Source organism: Eptatretus burgeri, chromosome 12 (genome assembly GCF_056783735.1).
Source record: "Eptatretus burgeri isolate ZD-2024b chromosome 12, Ebu_testis_v1, whole genome shotgun sequence".
In the NCBI taxonomy this organism is placed as follows: Eukaryota; Metazoa; Chordata; class Myxini; order Myxiniformes; family Myxinidae; genus Eptatretus; species Eptatretus burgeri.
The window spans coordinates 66,923,878-66,945,189 of NC_140972.1; the positions used below are offsets into that span (position 1 = coordinate 66,923,878).

Consider the following 21,312-nt stretch of genomic DNA (forward strand, 5'->3'; position numbering starts at 1 on the left):
CCTGTATACATTTTACTGGATACAACAAATAACAGTTTGTCTTTTCTTTTGCAGGCTCTGAACTGATGACACAATAATAATGAGTGAAGATTCCACCAGAAGGACCACCAAGAGGCAGCACACTGACTCTGAAAACAAGAATGGGTGCTTCTTTTGACCGAGCGATTAGTGGATCTAAAAGTGGGATTTCATGACGCGCTCCCAAAAATTAGGTCCAAAACATTTGCAAATATCTACAGCGCGACTGTCTCAAGTAAACAGAATGTCCAAAAGACGATTAAAGCAGACCGGAAAATGCGTCAACGTCTTTTGAATGCGGTGACTGCAGGTAGAACAGTGGAAATGACAAATATCCTGAAACACGAACTGTCACCAATCCCACTCGCCTTGGCAAACACTGGAGGAGAGATGAATTCAACAAATAAAGCAGAACTGATCAGTGTTTTGATGAACAAAATTGAAACCGCTTCAGAACTTCCAGAATCTGACATGGACTTGTTTTCTCATTGATGGTCATGCACTCATCCAAGCTATGGGAAAGCCTCATGGATGTCAGAGATTTGGTGACTATGCTGCTGCTTTTATTTGCTGAGTGACACGTTATTTTGGAGATAACATGACACGAGTTGACATTGTGTTTGATCGCTATCTGGGTGGGGATTCAATCAAATCTGGTACCAGAGCAGAACGAGTGAACAAGAAGAAGCCTATTCGAAAGCTGATAGATGGACCAGATGTTCCACTGCCTCATGTTTGGAGCCAATTTGTTGCTCTGGATGAAAACAAGGCAGGCCTGGCACATTTACTCTCTGAAATGATCATCCAGAAAACCAAAGATCTTCCAGAAGAATACGAGATGGTAATTGGAGGTGGATTCATGGACCACACTGGGGCAAAATCAACCAGGAGATCCAAAGATGACCTCAAACTTAATGGGAATCACGACGAAGCAGACACAAGGTTGATTCTTCATGCCTCTGAGGCAGTGGATTTGGGCTATCAACGAATTCTTGTGAAGTGCAGAGATACTGATATCATGCTTCTCCTTTTGCACTTCACCACCCCTAAAGCAAGTGAAGTCTGGATGATCTCTGGGACTGCAAAGAAGCAGAAGTGCACTCCCATTCATCAAGTAGCAAAAAAGCTCCTGATGCAGTGAAGAATAACCTCTTGAGTTTCCACACACTCACAGGTTGCGACACAACCTCTTCATTCAGTAGATATGGAAAAAAGACCTGCTGGAATTTTTTTTTGAAAAACCCATGACTGGTAGAAGGGATTGGCCATGATGATGAGCTTGGACTGGTTGAACAGTTTGTTTGCAACCTCTATGGAAGTCCAGGGCTGCAAACAATTGATAGTGCAAGATTGAACATGTTCAGCAAAGCCAAGACAGGCCTGGAACTGCTTCCTCCAACATGTGATGCTTTGGAGCTTCATGTGCAACATGCCAACTACCAGGCCAAGATTTGGCTTCAGGCAGAGATGGAAACTATTGTTGTGACATTGCTCCCAGATGCTTTGAAGAAGGAGTGAGGTTATCTGAAACCTCAATGGACCAGGCTACCTCCTGTATCATTGTCCTGCCGCGAACTTGTGACCTGCTCTTGCAAAACAAAGTGCAACACTGCGAGATGCACCTGCTTCAAAAACAATATGAAATGTACAAATGCCTGTGGCTGCGATTCTATTGACTGTTGTAATCCATCAGATTGAACACTATTTCTGTCAAATACATATTGCATACACATCAAATTTTTGTTTAAAAAAATATTCATTTGTTCTAATTTGATATTCTAATGCCATTTGTTTTTAATAATACTTCAAAAGATGCATCTGTATATATTAATTCTTGGTAATTTAAATAAATATTATATAAAAGTAGTAGTATTTTTTCCTGACTACTTTTCGGTATTGTACTCGGGTGGACTATATATTATTATACTAGGGTGGACTTTGACCAATATGACCCACTTCTGATATCAATATTCTGACCTAAAAATAGTACCAAATGGTTTGTCCCTTCCATACCTTCCTTTTGATATATTACATGACTATATTTGGATGACTTTGAAATTTGACCTTTTTTGGGATACAACTTGACCTTGAAATGACCTTTGAGGTCAAAATTTTTCATGGCATCCACCCCAGTATTTCTCTCTGACCTATGACTGATTGATTTAGAATGGATGCCGACGATTAACATTCCATGCAGGTAAAAGTCACAATTTCGGTCCTTGGCTGGTCTACCAATATGGTTGGATGCAGTATTGGAAGATGCACATTTTGGATTCGGTTTGAAGTCGATATGACCATTTTAGCGGACGTTATTGCGAAAATAAGAATTTCGGTTTTTCAGTGACCTTGACCTTTGACCTAGATTCACCAAAAACGACAAGTGTCCAAGTTGGACCACGGCCGACGTCTGTACCGAGTTTGGTCATGATCGCTGAAACGGTGTGGCTGCTACAGGGTAAACAAACACACAGACAGACAGACAGACAGACACACACACACAACCGATCAACATAATTGTCGAAATCCAAAGGATTCCGGCAATTAATAACGAATTTCACATAAGCAAGAGATCGGGAAGGAAGTAACAGCCAGTTCATCCATCCAGATGACGGCGTTGGGTTGACAACTTGCACAGAAAATGGATTCGACAAGCTGAAAAAAGGCACCGAGGCCTAATCAAAGCACAGCTATCTGAGCTCGTCGGACACACAACATCTCCACAGTCTCTCGCCGCCTACCTTTATTCTTGGGCATGTTGAGTGAGAACGAAGCGAAAAAAAACGAGGGAAAGATGAGAGCGCAAACGGGCGGACTCAGCGAGCTGCGAGACCAAGGAATGAAGTGTTGGAGAGTGGGATTGAAGCACACGCGACCTCCCCTCAAAAAAAAAAAATGGAATTGCGCATGCGCAGTACAAACATTTCTTTATTGCTGTTGTTCTTCTTCTTCTTCTTCTTCTTCTTCTTCTTCTTCTTCTTCTTCTTCTTCTTCTTCTTCTTCTTCTTCTTCTTCTTCTTCTTCTTCTTCTTCTTCTTCTTCTTCTTCTTCTTTCTCTTCTCATTCTTCTTCTTCTTCTTTCTCTTCTCATTCTTCTTCTTCTACTTTAACTTCTTCTTCGATTTCTGTTTCCTGCCGTTATCAGAGCCGCGAGGCTCTATAAACGCCACGAATTTTCATTCATTTGTTTTTCGTATTTAATACAAATAGAAGAGTAAATAGTGAATAGATTAAAATTGGGAAAACAGACATATTAAAAAGTCGCAATGTCCCCTTTTAGGAAGACAAGGAAAAAAAATTAGTGAAACCATTTCGTCGTTCAAGTATTTTTAAACAAAACGTCTTTCATCTCATAAAAATACATTATACATATCTACACTATATCATAAAAGCTTATTTAACGTTTGTGATGTTCTACTGAAAACACGAATGAAAGACACTGACGAAAGAGCTCCAGGCGGTGTATGAGCACTCCTCATGTATAGATGAAACGAAGTATTTCAAAAGGAAGTTTTCATTGGCGATATTTGTCTTCAAAGTTGATATTATCGATGAATGATCAGAAATGTTGTTTAACTGCACACGAGCGTGGAGACGCTTCAAGGACATATCGCAGGTTTGGTGTGAGGGGAGGGAGGGCATTCCAAGATGGCGGCGCCCTCAGAGGCGTGCGCAGACTGGGCAGCGTTCATGGTGAGCTTCAAGAACCGGTGATTGACGCTGAATGTTACGCTCTTCGTTGTCTTGCAATCTTTACAGCATCTCAATGAAAAAGGGTTACAAAAGAAGAAGAAAAAGAGGAGGGTAAATGGGGATGGTGGAGATGAACAAATTGAATAGGACTGTGAATGAAGAGAAAAAAAAATGGAAAGGGATTCGTCATTCGATGGGAGGTTTGAGGCGAAGCGAAAATGATTGTTTATACAATACTGAAAGGTAAATATAAGAGAGTGATAAGAAAGAGTGAAAGGTACTGTGAGTTGATGTTAAGATTTTAATGTTTTTTTTTTTTTAAAGGATCAAAGCAAAATATTTCTGTTGCAGCAACAACAACAACAACAACAATTTACATTGCACTGAAAAATATATAATTTTGCCGAGGTGTGTGTGTGTGTGTGTGTGTGTGTGTGTGTGTGTGTGTGTGTGTGTGTGTGTGTGTGTGTGTGTGTGTGTGTGTGTGTGTGTGTGTGTGTGTGTGTGTTTTTTAGTCATAGATTCTAAAGACTTCTAAATATAGACAAAGAAAGATCTGATACACTTGAAAAGAAGTACTCCAACGGAAAAAAACCTTTTGATCGAAACTTAACATTTGTCACCTGCACCGGAGGAGAGGGTATTGCGGGGTTGCATCTGGGTTTGCTTGTTAATTGCCGGAATCCTTCAGGGGCAAATATGTTGGTCGGTTGTGTGTGTCATTCTGTGTGTCTGTCTGTCTGTTTGCTTGTTTTCCCTGTAGCAGCCACAACGTTTCAGCAATCATGACCAAACTGGGTACAGACGTCGGCCGTGGTAAAACTTAGACACTTGTCATTTTTGGTGAATCTAGGTCAAAGGTCAAGGTCAAGGTCAAGGTCACCGCAAAAACCGAAATTCTTATTTTCGCAATAACGTCCGCTGAAATGGTCGTATTGACTTCAAACCAAATCCAAAAATGTGCATCTTCCAATTCTGCATCCAACCATATGTCTCATTGGGGTGTCACACCAACACCCTTCTTCGCGGTCGGGGGTCGAATGTCAGAGTAGTCGGGTCAAAAATTTCAAATTGCGATTTAAAACACCATTTCAAGTCCGATTGACTTCCAAGTTATGATCATGACCAAACTAAGTGCTATAACTCATTAAACAGTAGCACTATTGACTTATAAGAACCAAATTGATTTCCAGGTTTTTGTTTTTTCAGGGATCATGGAGATATGACAAAGTTATTCAAGCAATTCCTTGCTCAATGAGCAATTTCATTTGTTTGTTTGTTTGTCCGCACAGAACTTTAGTGTTTTTCTCCACTTGTCGGATTGAGAAGAAATTTTCACCATTGGTGCGAGTACTCATGTAGAATGTTTGAATGATAATTATGACGTCATTGTTCACGTGGCGTGGCAACCTTATTGGAAAAACAGAAAAACTTTGGACTTCTGTATCTCTGAAACCGCACCAAGGAAAAAAAATTGAAACTTGGCACATAGCAAGTACTCCTCATGGTGAATTTGTGAGTTTTTTTTAATGACATCAAAAGTGCCTTCATTATGATGTCATAATTGCATATGTAGAACGCTACATCTGATTAGTATGAAAATTTTTGAGGGTCATCTTGGGATAAAATGGTCTACAGAAAAAAAAATTGATGACGCCATCAGTCACGTCATTTAGCAGCCATATTGTTCTTGAAAGAAAAACCTTCAAAAATCTTATCTGAAATGGCTGAGCAGATCGAGGTGAAACTTTACACGTATGACCCCCTATCCACGAGGAACAAAATGCTTGCACATATGTCATAGTTCACATGGTTTGGCAACCATATTGGAGTTACCCTAAAACCTACAAAATTATTCTCCAGAACGGCTGGACAGATTGAGGGGAAACTTCACACGAATGTTCCCCAAGCCATGGGTGTCCAAGTTTGTTCAGAAATTATTGATGGTTCATACAGTTCGGCCGCCATATTGGAATGAAGAAAAAAATAAAATAATGTTTTCTCTGGAACTGCTTAATCAATCAACGTGAAACATCATAAGCATGATCGAGTAATCATGGGGAATACATGTTTTAAATTTCAACTTGATCGGACGCATGGTCTGGCAGGCAGACTTGTTAAAATTTTTGTTCTGGGTTATTTTTTTTTTTAAATAATGCTCACTTGGCTGTGCCTGCATGGGTTTGAGGGTGGAGGAGTAGCAGCTGAAATGTGAATCCTATCCAGGTTCTTCCTGATGACTTCATCTTTTCTTTTTGCTTGTTCGGGCTCCTTCTGATGACTCGAGTGCAGGACTTGATCCTGGTCTTCCACATTTGGTCTTCCATTTGATCTGAATTGAATTTATTTTAATCCCATTCTGTATTAAATTGAATAATAATAAAAAACGTCATGGGTCAGGTGTCCAATCAAAGCAGGACGTCTTGATACTTGGGGAACATTAATGTGAAGTTTCCCCTCAATCTGTCCAGCCATTCTGGAAAATAATTTTGTGGGTTTTAGGGTAAATCCAGCAGTTATAAAGTGGCAGTTCTAATTAAGCCTCTTACTAATTACGTAACGCACCAGCACACAAACGCCACACAAAATACATCACACAAAATACATCACACAAAACAAGTCCTGGAGAGAGGGACTACGCTCTCTGATTGCTCTTTTAACCTCTGCCACCAAAGTTGAAGGAGGTTATGTTTTCACCACTTTCTGTCTGTCTGTTTGTCTGTGTGTAGGATCTCTCAAAAAGTTGTGGACGAATCCAGATGAAATTTTGTGGACAGGTTCGGTGTGTGACAAGGACGAACTGATTAGATTTTGGTGAAGGTCCAGATCTGGAGACTGGAATTTTAAAAGTGATTCTTCTCCATTGAGAGATCTGGCTAGAAATTATATATAGCACGATGTCTCAAAAAGTTGTGGACGGATTCAGATGAAACTTGGTGGACAGGTTGGGTGTGTCGCAAGGACAAATTGATTCGATTTTGGTTAAGATCCGAATCCGGATCTAGATATGATAATTATTTAATTTTAAAGTGATTCTTCACCATTGAGAGATCGGAGCAATGATATCGTACTTTATTGTATAGCATGATATTTCAAAAATGTATTGGGCCCGATATGTTTTCGTGGATCAGGCATTACGTGGCAGAGTTATGCGCTCTACCGAGTGCCCTTCTAGTTTCATCTGTATTAAGGTGCATATAAGGAAGATGTGGTCTCGGAATGTGGGATCACCTGATAGTCCTCAGACCACTGCTGATGTTGACTACGGAGTTCAACACGGATCCAATTTGTACCATTCAGTTTGTTCCCATGGTGGATACTTGATGATTAATGAATTACTGGGATCGTTTGTCATTGAAGATTTTTCTTTTCTCCAGACCATTCATGAACCAAGAAGTGAAATGGTATCCCAAATATCAGATAATCCAGAGTCCCAATCATTCTGTTTGAATTGGGCACTCTGTCTGTGTTTTCAAGGCTCAAGAAAATGGTTTTTGACCGTGGGAAATTCTCCAGGGTATACAATCGGCATCAAATGTGTTGAAGAAGAAATCTTTGTTATGAGTCATTCACATCGTCGAGATGATGAAGGTAAATATTTAGCTGATGGTAAAACTGTAATTCTGATTTGTGATAGTCGAGATAAACTACATCGACTGCACTTCCCTCATCCACCCATTCAAACACTGCCTCCTATAACTCCAAGAAATTTGTTCCACATGACATCCCTTTAGTAAATCTGTGCTGATGACCTTGAATTAATTTGAAATTATTGAAATGGTTACGTATGACCTTCCCTGCAACTTCCGTATGACCTTCCTCAATTGATGACCTTCCCTGCAACTGAAGGCAAACAAACGGGTCATTTGCTTACTTGTTTATTATCCAATCAACCCACCTGGTAGATGGAACCTCTTATGAACTTTTGCCATTTTCGTCAGTTTTGGGCCCACCTTCCTATTCTTCTCCAGGTGACCATCATTCCTTTCGTTTCCTTCTCGACGTTACTTTGCCAGGTCTCTCTTGGCCATTGTTTTATATTTATGTTACATGTTTACTTAAATTGTGATGTGTTTATTTTTGGCTGCCACCCACCTCTGTCCACCCGTCAGTTCTTCAATTTGAACTTCAAACTTTCGATTCGAAAAGGATCCTTTGTGAAGGTCTCTGGAAAAGTAATCCAAGTACAAAATGGTTAGTTGGCCACCAATCTCTTCACTTTCATATACTATACAGTATTCATTTGACACTTAGCCCAGAGCATTTTGGGAAAGGTTTGTACAGCTCATTTTGTTTACCGGATGTATTCAGTTGGAAAACAAAACTTGTCAAATTATTTGCCAATAATGTTTGAGGGAATACTTTATTACAGTCCTTACACTCAACTGATAAGTTTCAAACGAACATGACGATGAAAACGTACGTTATACTATTCTTGGATAGCATTGCTTCCTTCTCTGGGCTGGTGCAGCTACCTCCCATCTTGCCCTTCTAGAGGCAGTGGAGTCTAAGGCTGTCCGAGTCTTTGGCATCTTTCAGCAGGAAGCTGTCTCAGGGTATGCTTCTCTTTCTCCCTCTGTTTCACTGTAGGCAGATTGGAGGTATTGCTGTCTTCCTTTCTCTCCAAAATTGCTGCCCCTCCAGGTTGCACACTTAATTCCAGAAACCAATATCCTCCGCAAATTATATTTATACTGTAGCTTCATGCTCACCTGCATTCATTCACTCTACCCCCCTCGTCTTCCTACCCCAACAGTCTCCACCCCATTATTTTGTCAAGAGAACCCACGAGTCTTCCCCGAGCCCTTGATGCAGCTTATCATCACTTCATTCTCTCATATCTACGACTGAGCTTTTCTATGATTCCTTGCTGCCGATTTTTCCTGTTGCTGTGCTGCCATTCACTTAATTGAGCCTTCCATGAACTTCAACTTCACTCATAAAAATAACTTTCATTTTCTGATTCTGAACAGTACAGCATCACGAAATTGGAGATAACCATTATGCAAGGTATATGATTATCAGGTTATTAGCAATGTGATGAGCAGCTTTGCATATACAGGTGTAAACGCTTTGCCGATTCTGATACTGAGGTACAGTACCATACTCTGTTACAGAATGTCGGAACTGTCGAAGCAGTTTCTTGGCAAGGGTTACACTGAGTGGTTTGCCATTACCTTCTCAGGAGTGGTTGGAGAACAAATTTGGAATTTGGCCATGGTGCTAGTGATAGCTCGCATACTTTTCGCGAAGGACACCGTGGGATGTTTAAAGTCCGCCAACTGATGTGGCAGAATGCGATGCCCAGTTTAACGTCCATCCGAGGGACGGCACACACATTGATGAATCGCCCTGCCTGTGAAACACAGGGATGACAGTCTGTTCCTTTGTTGGGATTCAAACCCAGGCTAGATGCCTTCCAAGCGAGTGTACCTGCCTCTCGGACATCCTACCTGCCCACTTTGCCTATACAGCGCTGCAAATAGGGTGCCATTGCAATAGACGTGAAAGTTGTCCCCATGTTTTGCAAACTGCATGATTTCCTGTTACATAATGGTCAGGTTACTTGGAAAACAAACTATAATACATACCATGTCGTATGCATCTTGGGGGATTGCAGTCATGATCAAGATATATGAGAAAATCTTTTGCTACTCACGGCTTGGGTTCTTGGAATGGTGAATAACTGTCACAGATTTGACGCTTTGTTTACTTTTCAATGGGCATACCCAAGAATGATCAGTTTAAGGTGTGCATACCTTTGTGGCACATACAGTAGGCATGGTTGTCACACCCTGATTTGCAGATGGCCCACTGCCATAGAGTGCATATGACGAGCAACAGGTTGGATGGATGTTGTTCCACAATCCTTTGCCATGATGTTTTGTGTATGAAAGGATGTTATTGAACTTGTATAACTCACTATGTCGGAGTGGCAACCAGTCCAGGATATTGTAACCCGAGTATTGAAACTGCTTCAGCAGCACCGATGCCCTGTATCGAGTAAGGTTCATGATCTGATCTGTATACTCAGATGGTAACACCAATCAAGTTTATAGAGGTAATACAACCGGTGCGTTTTGACTTAGTATTTTGAATTATGTTTGATACTATGGTGATGTCATCGAATGAAAATGAAAACTTCTCTCCGTTCATTTAAAAATGACAGACATTGCTGGCGTTTGGAGTTGTACGTATCCACTACATATGTAGCATATAAGGCTGTACCGAAGCTGGATGATGCATATGTTTTAGTTTTTGAAATTGCATGTTTTCTGACAATGTTGTATGTTCTGGATAGTCTATGTATTTAGTGTGCAGGAAGGAATAGTGTGTGAAAGTTGATGGGCGGTGGGAAGAGAAAAAGAAAATGAGGAACTGAAGGGGGGGTGGGGTGGGGGAGGTTACGGGAGAAAAAGGAGAGTTGTAATTGGATTTATGAGAAATGAAAATGGGGGGAAAAAAGGAGTTCAGGCGACGTGAGAAAGGGAAGGGACGAGTAATTTTTGGGGCTTTTGAAGGAGCTGGATGCTGCCATAGGGGAACAATGTAGCATGCTAAACATGAATATTGTTAAACATGAATATTGATTAGTTTTCTTAGAGGAGGAATATTTTGAGGATGACTCGTCTTTTTCTTCTTTTCATCTGTCTCAGGAGATGTTAAATCAATTGCGGACCACGGATGACAGGATTGTCCACGAACTTAATGTCTCTGTCCCTACTGCATCTATTTCTGCTTTGGTGGACCCCACAACAACATGCAAACAGCTGTACATGAAGGTAGAGAAAATGTTTATTAACATTATATATATGTTGTTACGAATTTGCGCCCGCCGGCGTGCGAACAGCCGCTTTAGCCAATGGCGGCCGTCTCGCCCACCGAACGGACAATTCAGTCGCGACTTTCCGGAACAATGCCGGAAACCAGTCACGGGTGTACTCCAAGCGCACACCACGGCCTTGTCAACACTCTACCCGCGCGTGACAGGGTCAATCGCCGAATTATCGATATACCTAAGTATTCGTGCGGGCAGACTACCGAGAGACCGTACCTCAACGAAGGCCTGCTTGGATAAGAACCGCTTAAGCGGTTCATTCCGTTCTGGGATAACCGAGCAGTGTATTATCGCCAGGCCTCGTTGGACAGAATTCTTTTATCAGCTATTAAAAAGCCCTCTATTATTCCGAGATTATGATTACTATTATTACTCTATTATTATACGGCGGTTCAATGGGGAAAGAGGACACGACGAACGGGTTAACATTCACACAAGGACATTTATTTATAAAACAACACGTACACAATCAAGCATGCAGGTATGGAATCAAAACACCAACATGCACGTATGCAGAAAAGCAATGGAATTGGCGGGAAGGGACAAGACAAGAAGGGAATTGGCGAACAAGGCAAAGCACTACAACCGTCTATTATTATTATTCACAAGCACTTACACAGTTCTACTTGTTGGACTCGGTGCCACAACATTCATTCAAAGAAACAAGGAAAGACCCCCTCAAAGACAAGGGGGTCAGACTGGGCCCGTAGGCCTTTATAACGTGGAGCTTGACGGACCGAAGGAGTTTCACGAGACCGTTGCAGGTTACCTCCACCCTCGTGGTGCCTCAATGGGGCGACCCGCGATGCCCCGTCCCCACGGCAGCGAGCATAGCCGCGGTTGAGCCCAGGCCTTGCCAAGCGGCCGGGTGATTCGGGCCTCATCCGGCGACACGTTGAGAGGAACGAACGGGTTTTGATGCTCTTCCAAAGTTGATGCTCTTTGTAAGAACCCATCCGTTCCTCAGCGATGCTCAGACTGTCCCGAAGCCCGATCACCTCAGACCGTTTGGCACTGGCTGTCGAGCTCTCTCCGGCTCCCTCCACACTAACGCGCAGGCCTGCGCGGCACAGCAGGCTCAGCCACGCTCTCCGTCTCGCGTTTCCTCTGCTCTTTTGGACTTCTCCCCCGCCTGTGTTCTCCCATCTCCGGACTTCACCGACAGACTCCACCGACCGACTCCAGACTTCGAACTGGCGCTCTGCGCGCCATTTTATAGGGTTCGTGAGACGAGATCTGACCTCAGCTCTCTGACCTCTGACCTCCACAGGCCCCACCCCTTTTTCTCCTGTGATCCGAATTCCGAGGCGAAGCTTCCACTGAGCGGACGTGCGCGAAATTACCCAAACTTGCTCGGAGAGCGGACGTGCGTGAAATCACCGTCGCTGGCATCAACTAAGAAACCCCTGCGTCTGTTTGCAGCGACGCTGTTCGCTGGGAACTCGCTGTGGATGGCGCAAAGATGGCGGCGTTTGCGGAGTTGAAGGTGAGGCGATGTTATTCGGGTGGGGGAGATGCGGTTTAGGAGATGGTGGGGAGATGTTGAGAGGGTGGTTGGTGGTTGACGTGGTGGCTGCTGGGTGGCGTGGAGAAGGTGGTTGGCATGGTGGAGAAGGTGGTTGGTGGGTGGAGAAGGTGGTTGGAGAAGGTGGTTGGTGGGTGGAGAAGGTGGTTTGTGGGTGGCGTGGTGGAGAAGGTGGTTTGTGGGTGGCGTGGTGGAGAAGGTGGCTGGTGGCTGGCGTTGTGGTTGGTCCAAAATAACGATAGTAAAGAAAAACGGCTAACTCAAAGATCACAGCCCGGGTGACACGAATAATCCCATTAAACAACGGTGGGGAAATCTAACTGAACACTGACTTATCGGCATCACTGAACTAAGGACCTATATGGTGTTTTGCGAATTTCCACAGTCGTAACAATATATGTGTGTGTGTGTGTGTGTCGGCCAACTTATTAACCCACTGTTTCCTTTGTATCCATTTACATGTAATGTCCATGAAGGAATGGGATGGGTTACATTTTGAGGAAAGAAAGGAAGTAGATAGGACATGAAAAGAAAATGTGGGGAGAGGAGGGGTTGAGGAAAGGTGGTGTGTTGAGTCCATTTGATTTAACACTGTGTGCATGTTCAGTGAGATGGACAGCAGATCACCATCGATAATATTGTTACGGCTGTGGAAATTCGCAAACCACCATTCAGCTCCCGTAGGTGAGATATCTCTTAAGTACGTGTGTAGTTAGCCCCAAACCCGTTGTTTAGAGGGAATAAATGTGATTCATTCGGGCTGCGACGCCTTGAGTCAGTCGTTTTTCTTTCTCTATCTTTTATTTCAAATAAAAACCAACGAGGACGCTCGGTGGGCTTTTCATGCCATTCTTCTCTGCGCTTGGTGTAAGGGGAGAGAAGCGAGGGGAGGGCAGCTGGCGCTCGATTGGTGGATGCGCGGTGTGACGCGGCCAGGGAGGAGGAACTCCCCTCTTCGAGACCTTTCTCGAAGCGCCTCGAAGGGGAGTGGAGCAAAGAACGGGGCGGAGCAAGAGGGCGGAGCTCCGAGGATATAAAAGTCAGAGACGGGGGAAGCAGTTTTGTGGATGCTCTTGCTTCGTGGTTGCTCTCGCTCTCGTCTTCCGGCTCGCTCGTCCTGGTGGCCGCTGCCCTGGTCTTTTGTGGGTCAGTTGCAAGACCCCGCTGGCGGGAAGGAGCGTCCGCCATTCCCCTCTCCCGACTTCGGGCATCCACGTTTCCCCCCCCCCCCCTCTATTCGCGCTGGGATAGCGCCGAACACTCGTTCCGTGGCGTCGAGTGGCCAACACGTGCAGGCGCGAGGCACGCAGGAGAGGACTCGCCTACCACGCCAGGCAACGGAGTCGCGGCCAGGCGGGACCACGTCGACGGACGTAGGAGAGGGACTCGACGGCCCAAAAGGGAAGTCACCATTTCTTTTCGGGTTTTTTTTTGTATGGAACTTGTGGCGCCGTGTCTTGTGAAGTAAAACTGTTAAGTGTTGCCGTGTGTCGGTCTTAGTCGGTTGTAGCTCTGCGTCGTCGTTGCTTTATTGTTTTTCTTCTTGCATTTGCTTTATGTGCATTCTGATCCTGTTTGGCTGTATATGTGTGCTCTCCGTGTGTCGTGTGAATAAAGTGCTTGTGTGAACTTATTCCCCGTTTCGCTGCGTCCTTCCCTTTGTTGAATCTCCATCTTGCTTCACGTAACGGGTTCGTTGTGGGCTTAATACGCCCGATAATTAATCAGAACCGTCGAGGCCAACGATAACACCGCTCGGTTATCCCGATAGCACGGAACAGACCGCTTAAGCGGCCCGTGTCCAGAGTCGACCTGCGGCGAGGTGCGATCGCCCGGTTTACCATCCGCGTGGGTACTGAGGTAGATCGAGTTTGGCGAACAACCCTATCACACGTGGGTGGCCGATTGGCACGATCGTGGTGAGGCCGAAAGGCCCACCCGTGACTAGCTCCCGGCGTTAGACCGAGAGGGTCACGACAGAATTGTCCCTCCGGTGGGCGACGTGCCGCGATTCGAGTCACGTGGCCGATCGCACGCCGGCGGGCGCGAATTCGCAACAATATTGTGCACCGCTCATGTTGCAATCTGCATCAGCAGCCTTTGTAGTTACCTCTGCCACCGAAGGTGGACGGAGGTTATGTTTTCACCCCTGTCTGTTTGTTTGTCTGTCTGTGAGCATGATATCTCAAAATGCTTTGGACGGATTTGGACAAAACTTGGAGGATGGGTTGGGCGTGTGACGAGGACCAATTGATTCGATTTTGGTGACGATCCGGATCTGCATCTGGATACTATAACTTTTTAATTTCAAGTGATTCTTCACTGGTGTGCTTGGGATCCTAGGGTCCTGAGTTCAAATCTCACTTTTTGTTGAATTAACATCATGTGTGGTTGACTTAGCCTGTCGTCCTTCTGAGGTCGGCAAAATGAGTACCAGCTTGCTGGTGTCCTGCATCAAAATGGCGACCCGTCTAGGATTGTGCCCAATAGCCCAGGAGACTGCTTAGGCAGCACCAACGCTCTGCACAGAGTATGGTCCCAATGGATGGATGGATGGGTTCTTCACCATTTGAAAGTTGGGGCTAAAAACGATAAACAGCATGATATTTCAAAATGTTGTGGACTAGTTCTGACAACTTGGTGGATGAGTTAGGTCGGTGACGAGAACAAACCGATTCAATTTTGGTTGAGATCCGGATCCAGATCTGGCCTATCATTGGTATACAAAACGTAAAGTGTTCAGCCGAGCGGATGTACTGTATGTGCTGTACCGAGTGCTGTTCTAATTGTTCACTTTAATAATGTAAATTCACTACTAAGGTTATGATGATACTAAGATGATACTAAGATACAATACTAAGATGCCCAAGAGCATCCACAAAATATCTTATCTTGTGTATTGCAAATGTGCAAGTTGAATCACCCTTTGTGTTACAGCTGCAGGAGGCTCACCAAACAAGAGCTGCTGCTATTCGAGCATGCGTTACTCTGAGTTCCAAGCGTATTAATGAACTGAATGATCAACGTGAAAGCGACCATGATGACTTAACGCTTCGGAAGGAACTACGGAATGAGCAGCTCAAAGTAAGAATCTAACTTTAATTTTACTTCCCTTACAAGGAACGTCAACACAGGCCATGATGGCCATCAAGCTTGTGCAATGGTTGTCAACCTATGGTTGTTTGTCTGTGCTCTGTTCCTTCTAAATGCTGAGCATCAAGTGAGGAAACTTTTTTTCCTCCTCTTTCCATAGGGCACCTTTCCAACCATTTTTTTTTTCCATCAAGATTTTTTATTTTTTATTTTTTAGTTTATTTAATTTTTATTTTTGAGGTAAATTGAAAGAGTAATGTCTCTAAAGATGGTATTTGGTGATTATTCACAAATGCATTTTTTAAATATGTCGTTAAATATAGTCTGCTCCATTGGTTGGTGTGGCTTTTTGATTTCCCAATCAGAATTTAAATATCTGTTCATGATTGACTCGTAACATAATACTGAGAGAATGTTCCCCACGAGGTTGAGCTGCTGGTACACCTTTCTGCACAACTCAAGTTAGGCCTTGGTTATTTTATAACTTGGTTTACGGATCCGCCGAAATGAAATATAAATACAAAACACATTTTTAACCTTTTATATTTATACATTTTCCGCAGAAGGTGCAAAAGTTTCAAAACCCAAAATGTAAACGTCGGCATTTATTTTCAAAATATAATTTTGTGCGTGCGCGCCAAAATGCCGAGTCACCTTTAACCGAGCTGCGCAGTCGTCTTTGGTCATGGCGTCTGAGCAGTGGCCAGTGTGGTTCAGATTGACTGTTGTTTCTGGGGCGAAAGTGATTGTTGTTATTTTTTTCTCTATACCTTGTCGAGGCTCGTGTGAGAGCTAACACACAACACACATCATGGGGGACATGAGACGAGAGGAGGGAGTGGGAAGGACAAAACAGTGGGGAACAAAGACATTAGGAGATCTGTGGAAGGGAGAGGTATGGGAAGGGCAACATGGGGAATAGAAGATGGACATTACAGGGACTTTCAGGAAGGAATGAGGGAATTTGAAGGAGGTGTGCTTGGGTGGATTATCGGGGGTAGAAAAGATCGAGGATTTGGATGGGAAAACCGATAAGAGGTGGTGGTGAACAGCTGTTTTGAAGGCCTGGAGGGAAGAATGGGAATGAATAGAGTGAGGGAGTTTATTCCAAAGGTGGGAAAAAAGAGGAATGAAAGAGTGAAGGTGAGCAGTGATTCGTAATTTTGGTAGTTTTACCAGAAGGGGGTTGTTGGCGGACCTTGAACGCCCTGCGGAAATGTGGTGGGGACAAATCGCAGATAGACACAGGAGGGGGGGGGGACAAGACTGGAGAGGAGAATGTAGAAGACAAAGGCCACCGACCTGCCTGCGGTGAGAGAGTGAGAGGCCCAAGGACTCGGCCTCATCGCGGGAGATGCCAATGATCCGAAATGCCTTGGTTTCCACAGCGTGAAGCCGAGAAAGGTGGGAGGCAGGAGCACCAGCCCAGAGTGGAGAGCAGTACTCCATCAGGCTGCGGACAAAAGCTTTGTAAGTGGTCAGGAGCTCAGGTGGGCCGAAGAAAGACTTTGCACGACGGAGGATTCCTAGTCGGCGACTGGCTTTGGAGGCGAGGTTGGAAATGTGGCTTTCCCAGGAAAGGTCGTGGCAGATGGTGAGACTCAGAAGCTTGAAAGAAAGGATTTCTTCCAGAGGATTGTTGAGAAAGTGGATGGGGGGATTTTCTAAACGGTCCTTTCAAAGAGACATACTGAGAGTGTGAGATTTGTCCGGATTGAAAGACATGTTCCACGTGTTGGACCAGTTTGTGATTTTATCCAGATTTGCAGTAAGCAAAGAAGCTGCTGCTTGCCGGTCTGAGGGATGACCAATGGTACGGCAGAGGGTGGAATCATCAGCAAACAGATATAGAGGATTTTCCAGAGAGTTGGAGAGATCATTGATGAAAACCAGAAAAAGAACAGGGCCCAGAACGCTACCTTGAGGAACTCCTGCCTGGACAGGAAGAGGGGATGAAAGAACTCCATTTAGGGCCACACGGTGACTGCGACAGGAGAGGAAGTCTGCGAGCCATGAGTTGTTAAGAAGTATGTCAGCGGTATAAATTTGAGTGACTGTATTGGTGATTTAATCACGCAACATCTTGATGACGAATATTCTGGCCGAACTATTGCATCAATTCAGTGCAGCAGCAGGGATGATTCGCACGCTACTCTCGATCATGCCGATTTTGTTTCCTTCGAAAGTTGTACACCGCTGTTCGTAGTGAAAGATTTCGGTGCAAAGTACGTCAAAGTTTCCCTGTGAGATGCTGATATTCAGCCTTCAACGGACCAGAAATCGGCCTTTGATGTGCTCATGGGGATGGGGAGAAGGTACGATCAGTGCCCACTGAAAACTAAGCTGGTTATGGCTCTGATTGACCGTTTTGAGCGTGTTGACTCCGAGTAGACACCTTTTTAAAATCATATCCAGCACTATGCACTGGTGTGCACGCACACATCTATGACTTGGACAGTAATTTTCTCAGCATTGTTTCCATTTGTTTGATGATCCAACAGGTTCCTATAAGAAAAACATGCCAGACTGTATTGGAACAACAAGTTTTAATCCTTCTTTATTGTTTTTCACATCAGATGATACAGTGAACAATGGCATCCTGCATTTGAATGGTTTTCCATCTTCAATGTTTTCTTCGATCCTCCTGGTCCGGGATTTATATTTATCCCCCCCCCCACCACCTACCCTTGTCTTTTCCATGGAACATCTGAAAAAAAAATCATAAAAATATATAATTTCTAAAAATTGAAATTATATTTATATTTCAACCTACCGACCCTACATTTTAGCTGAAGAACTGCGTAAACCAAGTTATAAAATAACTAAGGCCTTACTGATAATTGCTCTTATTTTTTGTATATATACTGTTATGCATATGCATATGTATGTATGTATGTATGTATATATATATATATATATATATATATATCTTCTCCTTTCGGCTGCTCCCGTGAGGGGTCGCCACAGCGGATCATCCGTATGATTCGCATAGTGATTTGGCACATGTTTTACGCCGGATGCCCTTCCTGACGCAACCATGGTCGCCTCTTACGACACAGGGATATGGATACACCTATTTTAACCGGGGTATACACCGGCCCAGTTTACTGGTACTCAATTCGCCGACCTCGGAAGGATGACAGGCTGAGTCAACCCCCTGGTGTATTAATTCAGTGGCCCAACGGATATATATATATATATATATATATATATATATATATATATATATATATATATATATATATATATATATATATATATATATATATATATATATATATACATATATATATACATATATATATACATATATATATATATACATATATATATATATATATATATATATATATATATATATATATATATATATATATATATATATATATATATATATATATATATATATATATATATATATATATATATATATATATATATATATGTATATATATATATATATATATATATATATATATATATATATATATATATATATATATATATATATATATTGTTACGAATCTGGCAGCCATTTGCACACAACAGCCAGAGTCCCCGCAGTTCAGTTATTTTGACAAGTTTGTGTTTATAGTTAGGGTCCCGCGAGTTATTTTTTAGTGAGAATTAATATCCAACAACAACAACAACAACAACATTCTCCTTCGCTCCTGCCACCGTCCGCCTTCCTCACGCGCATGCGTGCCGAGCACAGACGTGGGCGGGGCTGACATCGCCTCAGATCGGAGCCCCGCTCCAAAAAAGGGGCATGGAGTGTTTCCTCTGCCCAATGAGCGAAGGGCGAGCATCGCATGCGCGCCCCAGCCAGCCATGACACCCATGGAAAGAAGAATGTCTCGACAAAGCGACAAAGAAGATAGAAGTGCCAAAACAGCCACAGAGACTCCGCCCAGAAGGGGCGTGTTTTTCCCCGCCTCCAGTGACCCTCCTCCAATCACGGCTGGTCACCACGAGACCCGAAACGCCCTGTCCAATCCGGAGGTGAGTTTCCAGAGAGCGGATTCCCCCCCCCCACCCCCGCGTGGGTGAAGGATAAGAAAATCGAGTGGAGGGGAGAAAAAGGTTGTTGGTCGGACACCCCCCCTCCCCCCCGGTGTTCTGGCCTGCTTGGGCGCTCCTTGTCGTGGTCGTCGGTCTTCGTCCCTGGTCTTCTCCTCGGCGCTTGGTGCGAAGCTGACCATGCAGGTTTGAGTTCCACCGTGGTGGTTTGTGTTGGAGCGCGTGGGCTGGTGGTCGGAGCATCCGACTTCCCTGCCTAGAATCCCGGGCTCCACAGGGGCAGGTCGGCAAGCCCCACGACGCGGCCAGGTACACCACGGAACTCTGTCCCCCGAGCTGAACTATCCTCCTCGGCTGGAGGACCGAATAAATACCAGGTGGGGTCCATTTCTTTTTGGATGTGTGTGTGTGTGTCTGTGGGCCCAGTCTTTTAGTAGAAACGGTATAAGTGCCTTGCATCATTGTACATTTGATTATATTCGGTGTAACTCTGCTCTTTGTCTCCCCTCCCCATTATAAATAAACCGCGTGTTAAACGTACCAGCTCGTTGCCTGTCGTTTCTATCATTGACCCAGCACGGTGTAGGCTTGAGAAATAGAGAGGCCGTTTGTGCTGTAAATTGTTCATTTGGTCCGGCAGGCTTTGGTAATCCCCGCTCGGTTACGCTGCATCCGAGTCGGAAACAGCGACTCGGTTCGGACAAAGTCGGTCGAGGGTGTGGCTTCACCGGTAGTTAGACGGCGTGGGTACTTCGGTAAATTGGAATTAGACAATTAACCCTACCCCACACCGTCAAAATATTGGCGTCCACGGTCCACTTAGGGACCCGTGACCTTTGGGGTTATCCGAAGGTTACGACCTTCAATTCCGTTGTTCGGTGGGAGACTGCCCCAACTGCTCCATCTTGCGGTCGTCCTCGCCACCTAACCCGGCACCACAACAATATATATATATATACAGTAGACAAGGTGTAAGTCGGCAGCGTGTAACTCGTCACTTCGCCTACGTCGGCAGCGTCAAAAAGTCCCGAATTTATCTCATGTTAAATCCCTTTGAATAAAGGGTCGTCCCTCTGTAAGTCGTCATGTCTAAGTCGTCAGATGTTGTCCATTCCCACGTAATGGAAACTCAAGTAAATTACCACTCTGAACTCGTCACACGGAACTGCTGCCTCATGAGAAGCCCGATTTCATGGAATCGTGATGCTCGCTCATTGGTGTACACCGCCAGTGATAGGCTATTTATAACTGCGTACACATGTTGATTGCACTGCAGGCAGGATAATGGCGACTCAGCGTAAGCTTACAACTAAAACCGACCAAGAAAAATACGACATTATCCAGTTTTGCGAGGCAAATCCACTGATGAAGAAAACAGACATAGCTGAGAAGTTGGACATCAAACGGCAAACATTGAACGATATCTTGAAGAATAAGGGCAAGATATTTGGACAAGTGGAGAAGATCGTGAGGCCGGTGGGAAGTGTGAAATGCGTGAAATGTGTGTCCTTTGAAGATGTCAATGACGCGCTCATCATCTGGTTTTGGCAAATGTCGGCTCAGCCAAATATTCGGTTTCGGCCGATACTGTCTTTCGGTGGAGGATTGCCCAGCCAACATCATGGAATACAATGACCGGTTTGAATCCTTTCTCATGCACCAGATGCCCAAGAGTTTGAGGCAGTCAAACATAACGGATTACTTCGCGAAGAAGTAAAGGATCGATAGGGCTTAGTGTTGAAGTCCGATCATGGTTTTATATTGGCTTGTTTTGTACATTATCGCACTCACTTACACATAGGCATTGAGTGGTAATCATCACCACGATGACTGTGTGTCATGTAATTTGTCACCATACCATCACCGATGGTATACGAGTTGTTTTACAGAGTTGTTCATTATCTTTACTTTTGATAAACTGATTCATGAATTCCATCTTTGCTTGATCACTTTCCAACTCACCAACTCAACCCCACCTATGCCCCGAGGATTGTGTTTTCCTTTTGGTACAATAGCCGGCTCTCACACATATGTGTCCAGGCCACGCGCGACTTCATCCTTCATCCCACAGTCATCATGAATGTTCGCATACGCGTAAGTCGTCACATTTCTAAGTCGTCACTTTTTT

General features: G+C 44.1%; 2 protein-coding genes across 7 annotated transcripts in view; one reads left to right on the top strand and one right to left on the bottom strand.

Moving 5' to 3' along the window:
- The window catches only part of LOC147015818 (eukaryotic translation initiation factor 1A, Y-chromosomal), a 36,330-nt gene extending 33,417 nt beyond the window's left edge, over window positions 1-2,913 (bottom strand). The window contains exon 1 of the mRNA XM_085848342.1: window positions 2,757-2,913. Coding sequence (XP_085704468.1) covers window positions 2,757-2,772 — 16 coding nt within the window. The 5' untranslated portion in view covers window positions 2,773-2,913. The remainder of the gene's footprint in view (window positions 1-2,756) is intronic.
- Window positions 2,914-3,585: 672 nt separating this feature from the next.
- MIX23 (mitochondrial matrix import factor 23) overlaps window positions 3,586-21,312 on the top strand; it is a 22,680-nt gene continuing 4,953 nt past the window's right edge. For 2 of the 6 annotated variants that reach the window (XM_085848348.1, XM_085848345.1), the window contains exons 1-3: window positions 3,586-3,708; window positions 10,365-10,490; window positions 15,009-15,155. In XM_085848348.1, coding sequence (XP_085704474.1) covers window positions 3,664-3,708; window positions 10,365-10,490; window positions 15,009-15,155 — 318 coding nt within the window. In that variant the 5' untranslated portion in view covers window positions 3,586-3,663. Of the gene's footprint in view, window positions 3,726-7,179; window positions 7,300-8,243; window positions 8,265-9,727; window positions 9,770-10,364; window positions 10,491-15,008; window positions 15,156-21,312 lie in introns of those variants that run through there. The other 4 variants (XM_085848349.1, XM_085848347.1, XM_085848350.1 and 1 more) reach the window with 4 other exon arrangements.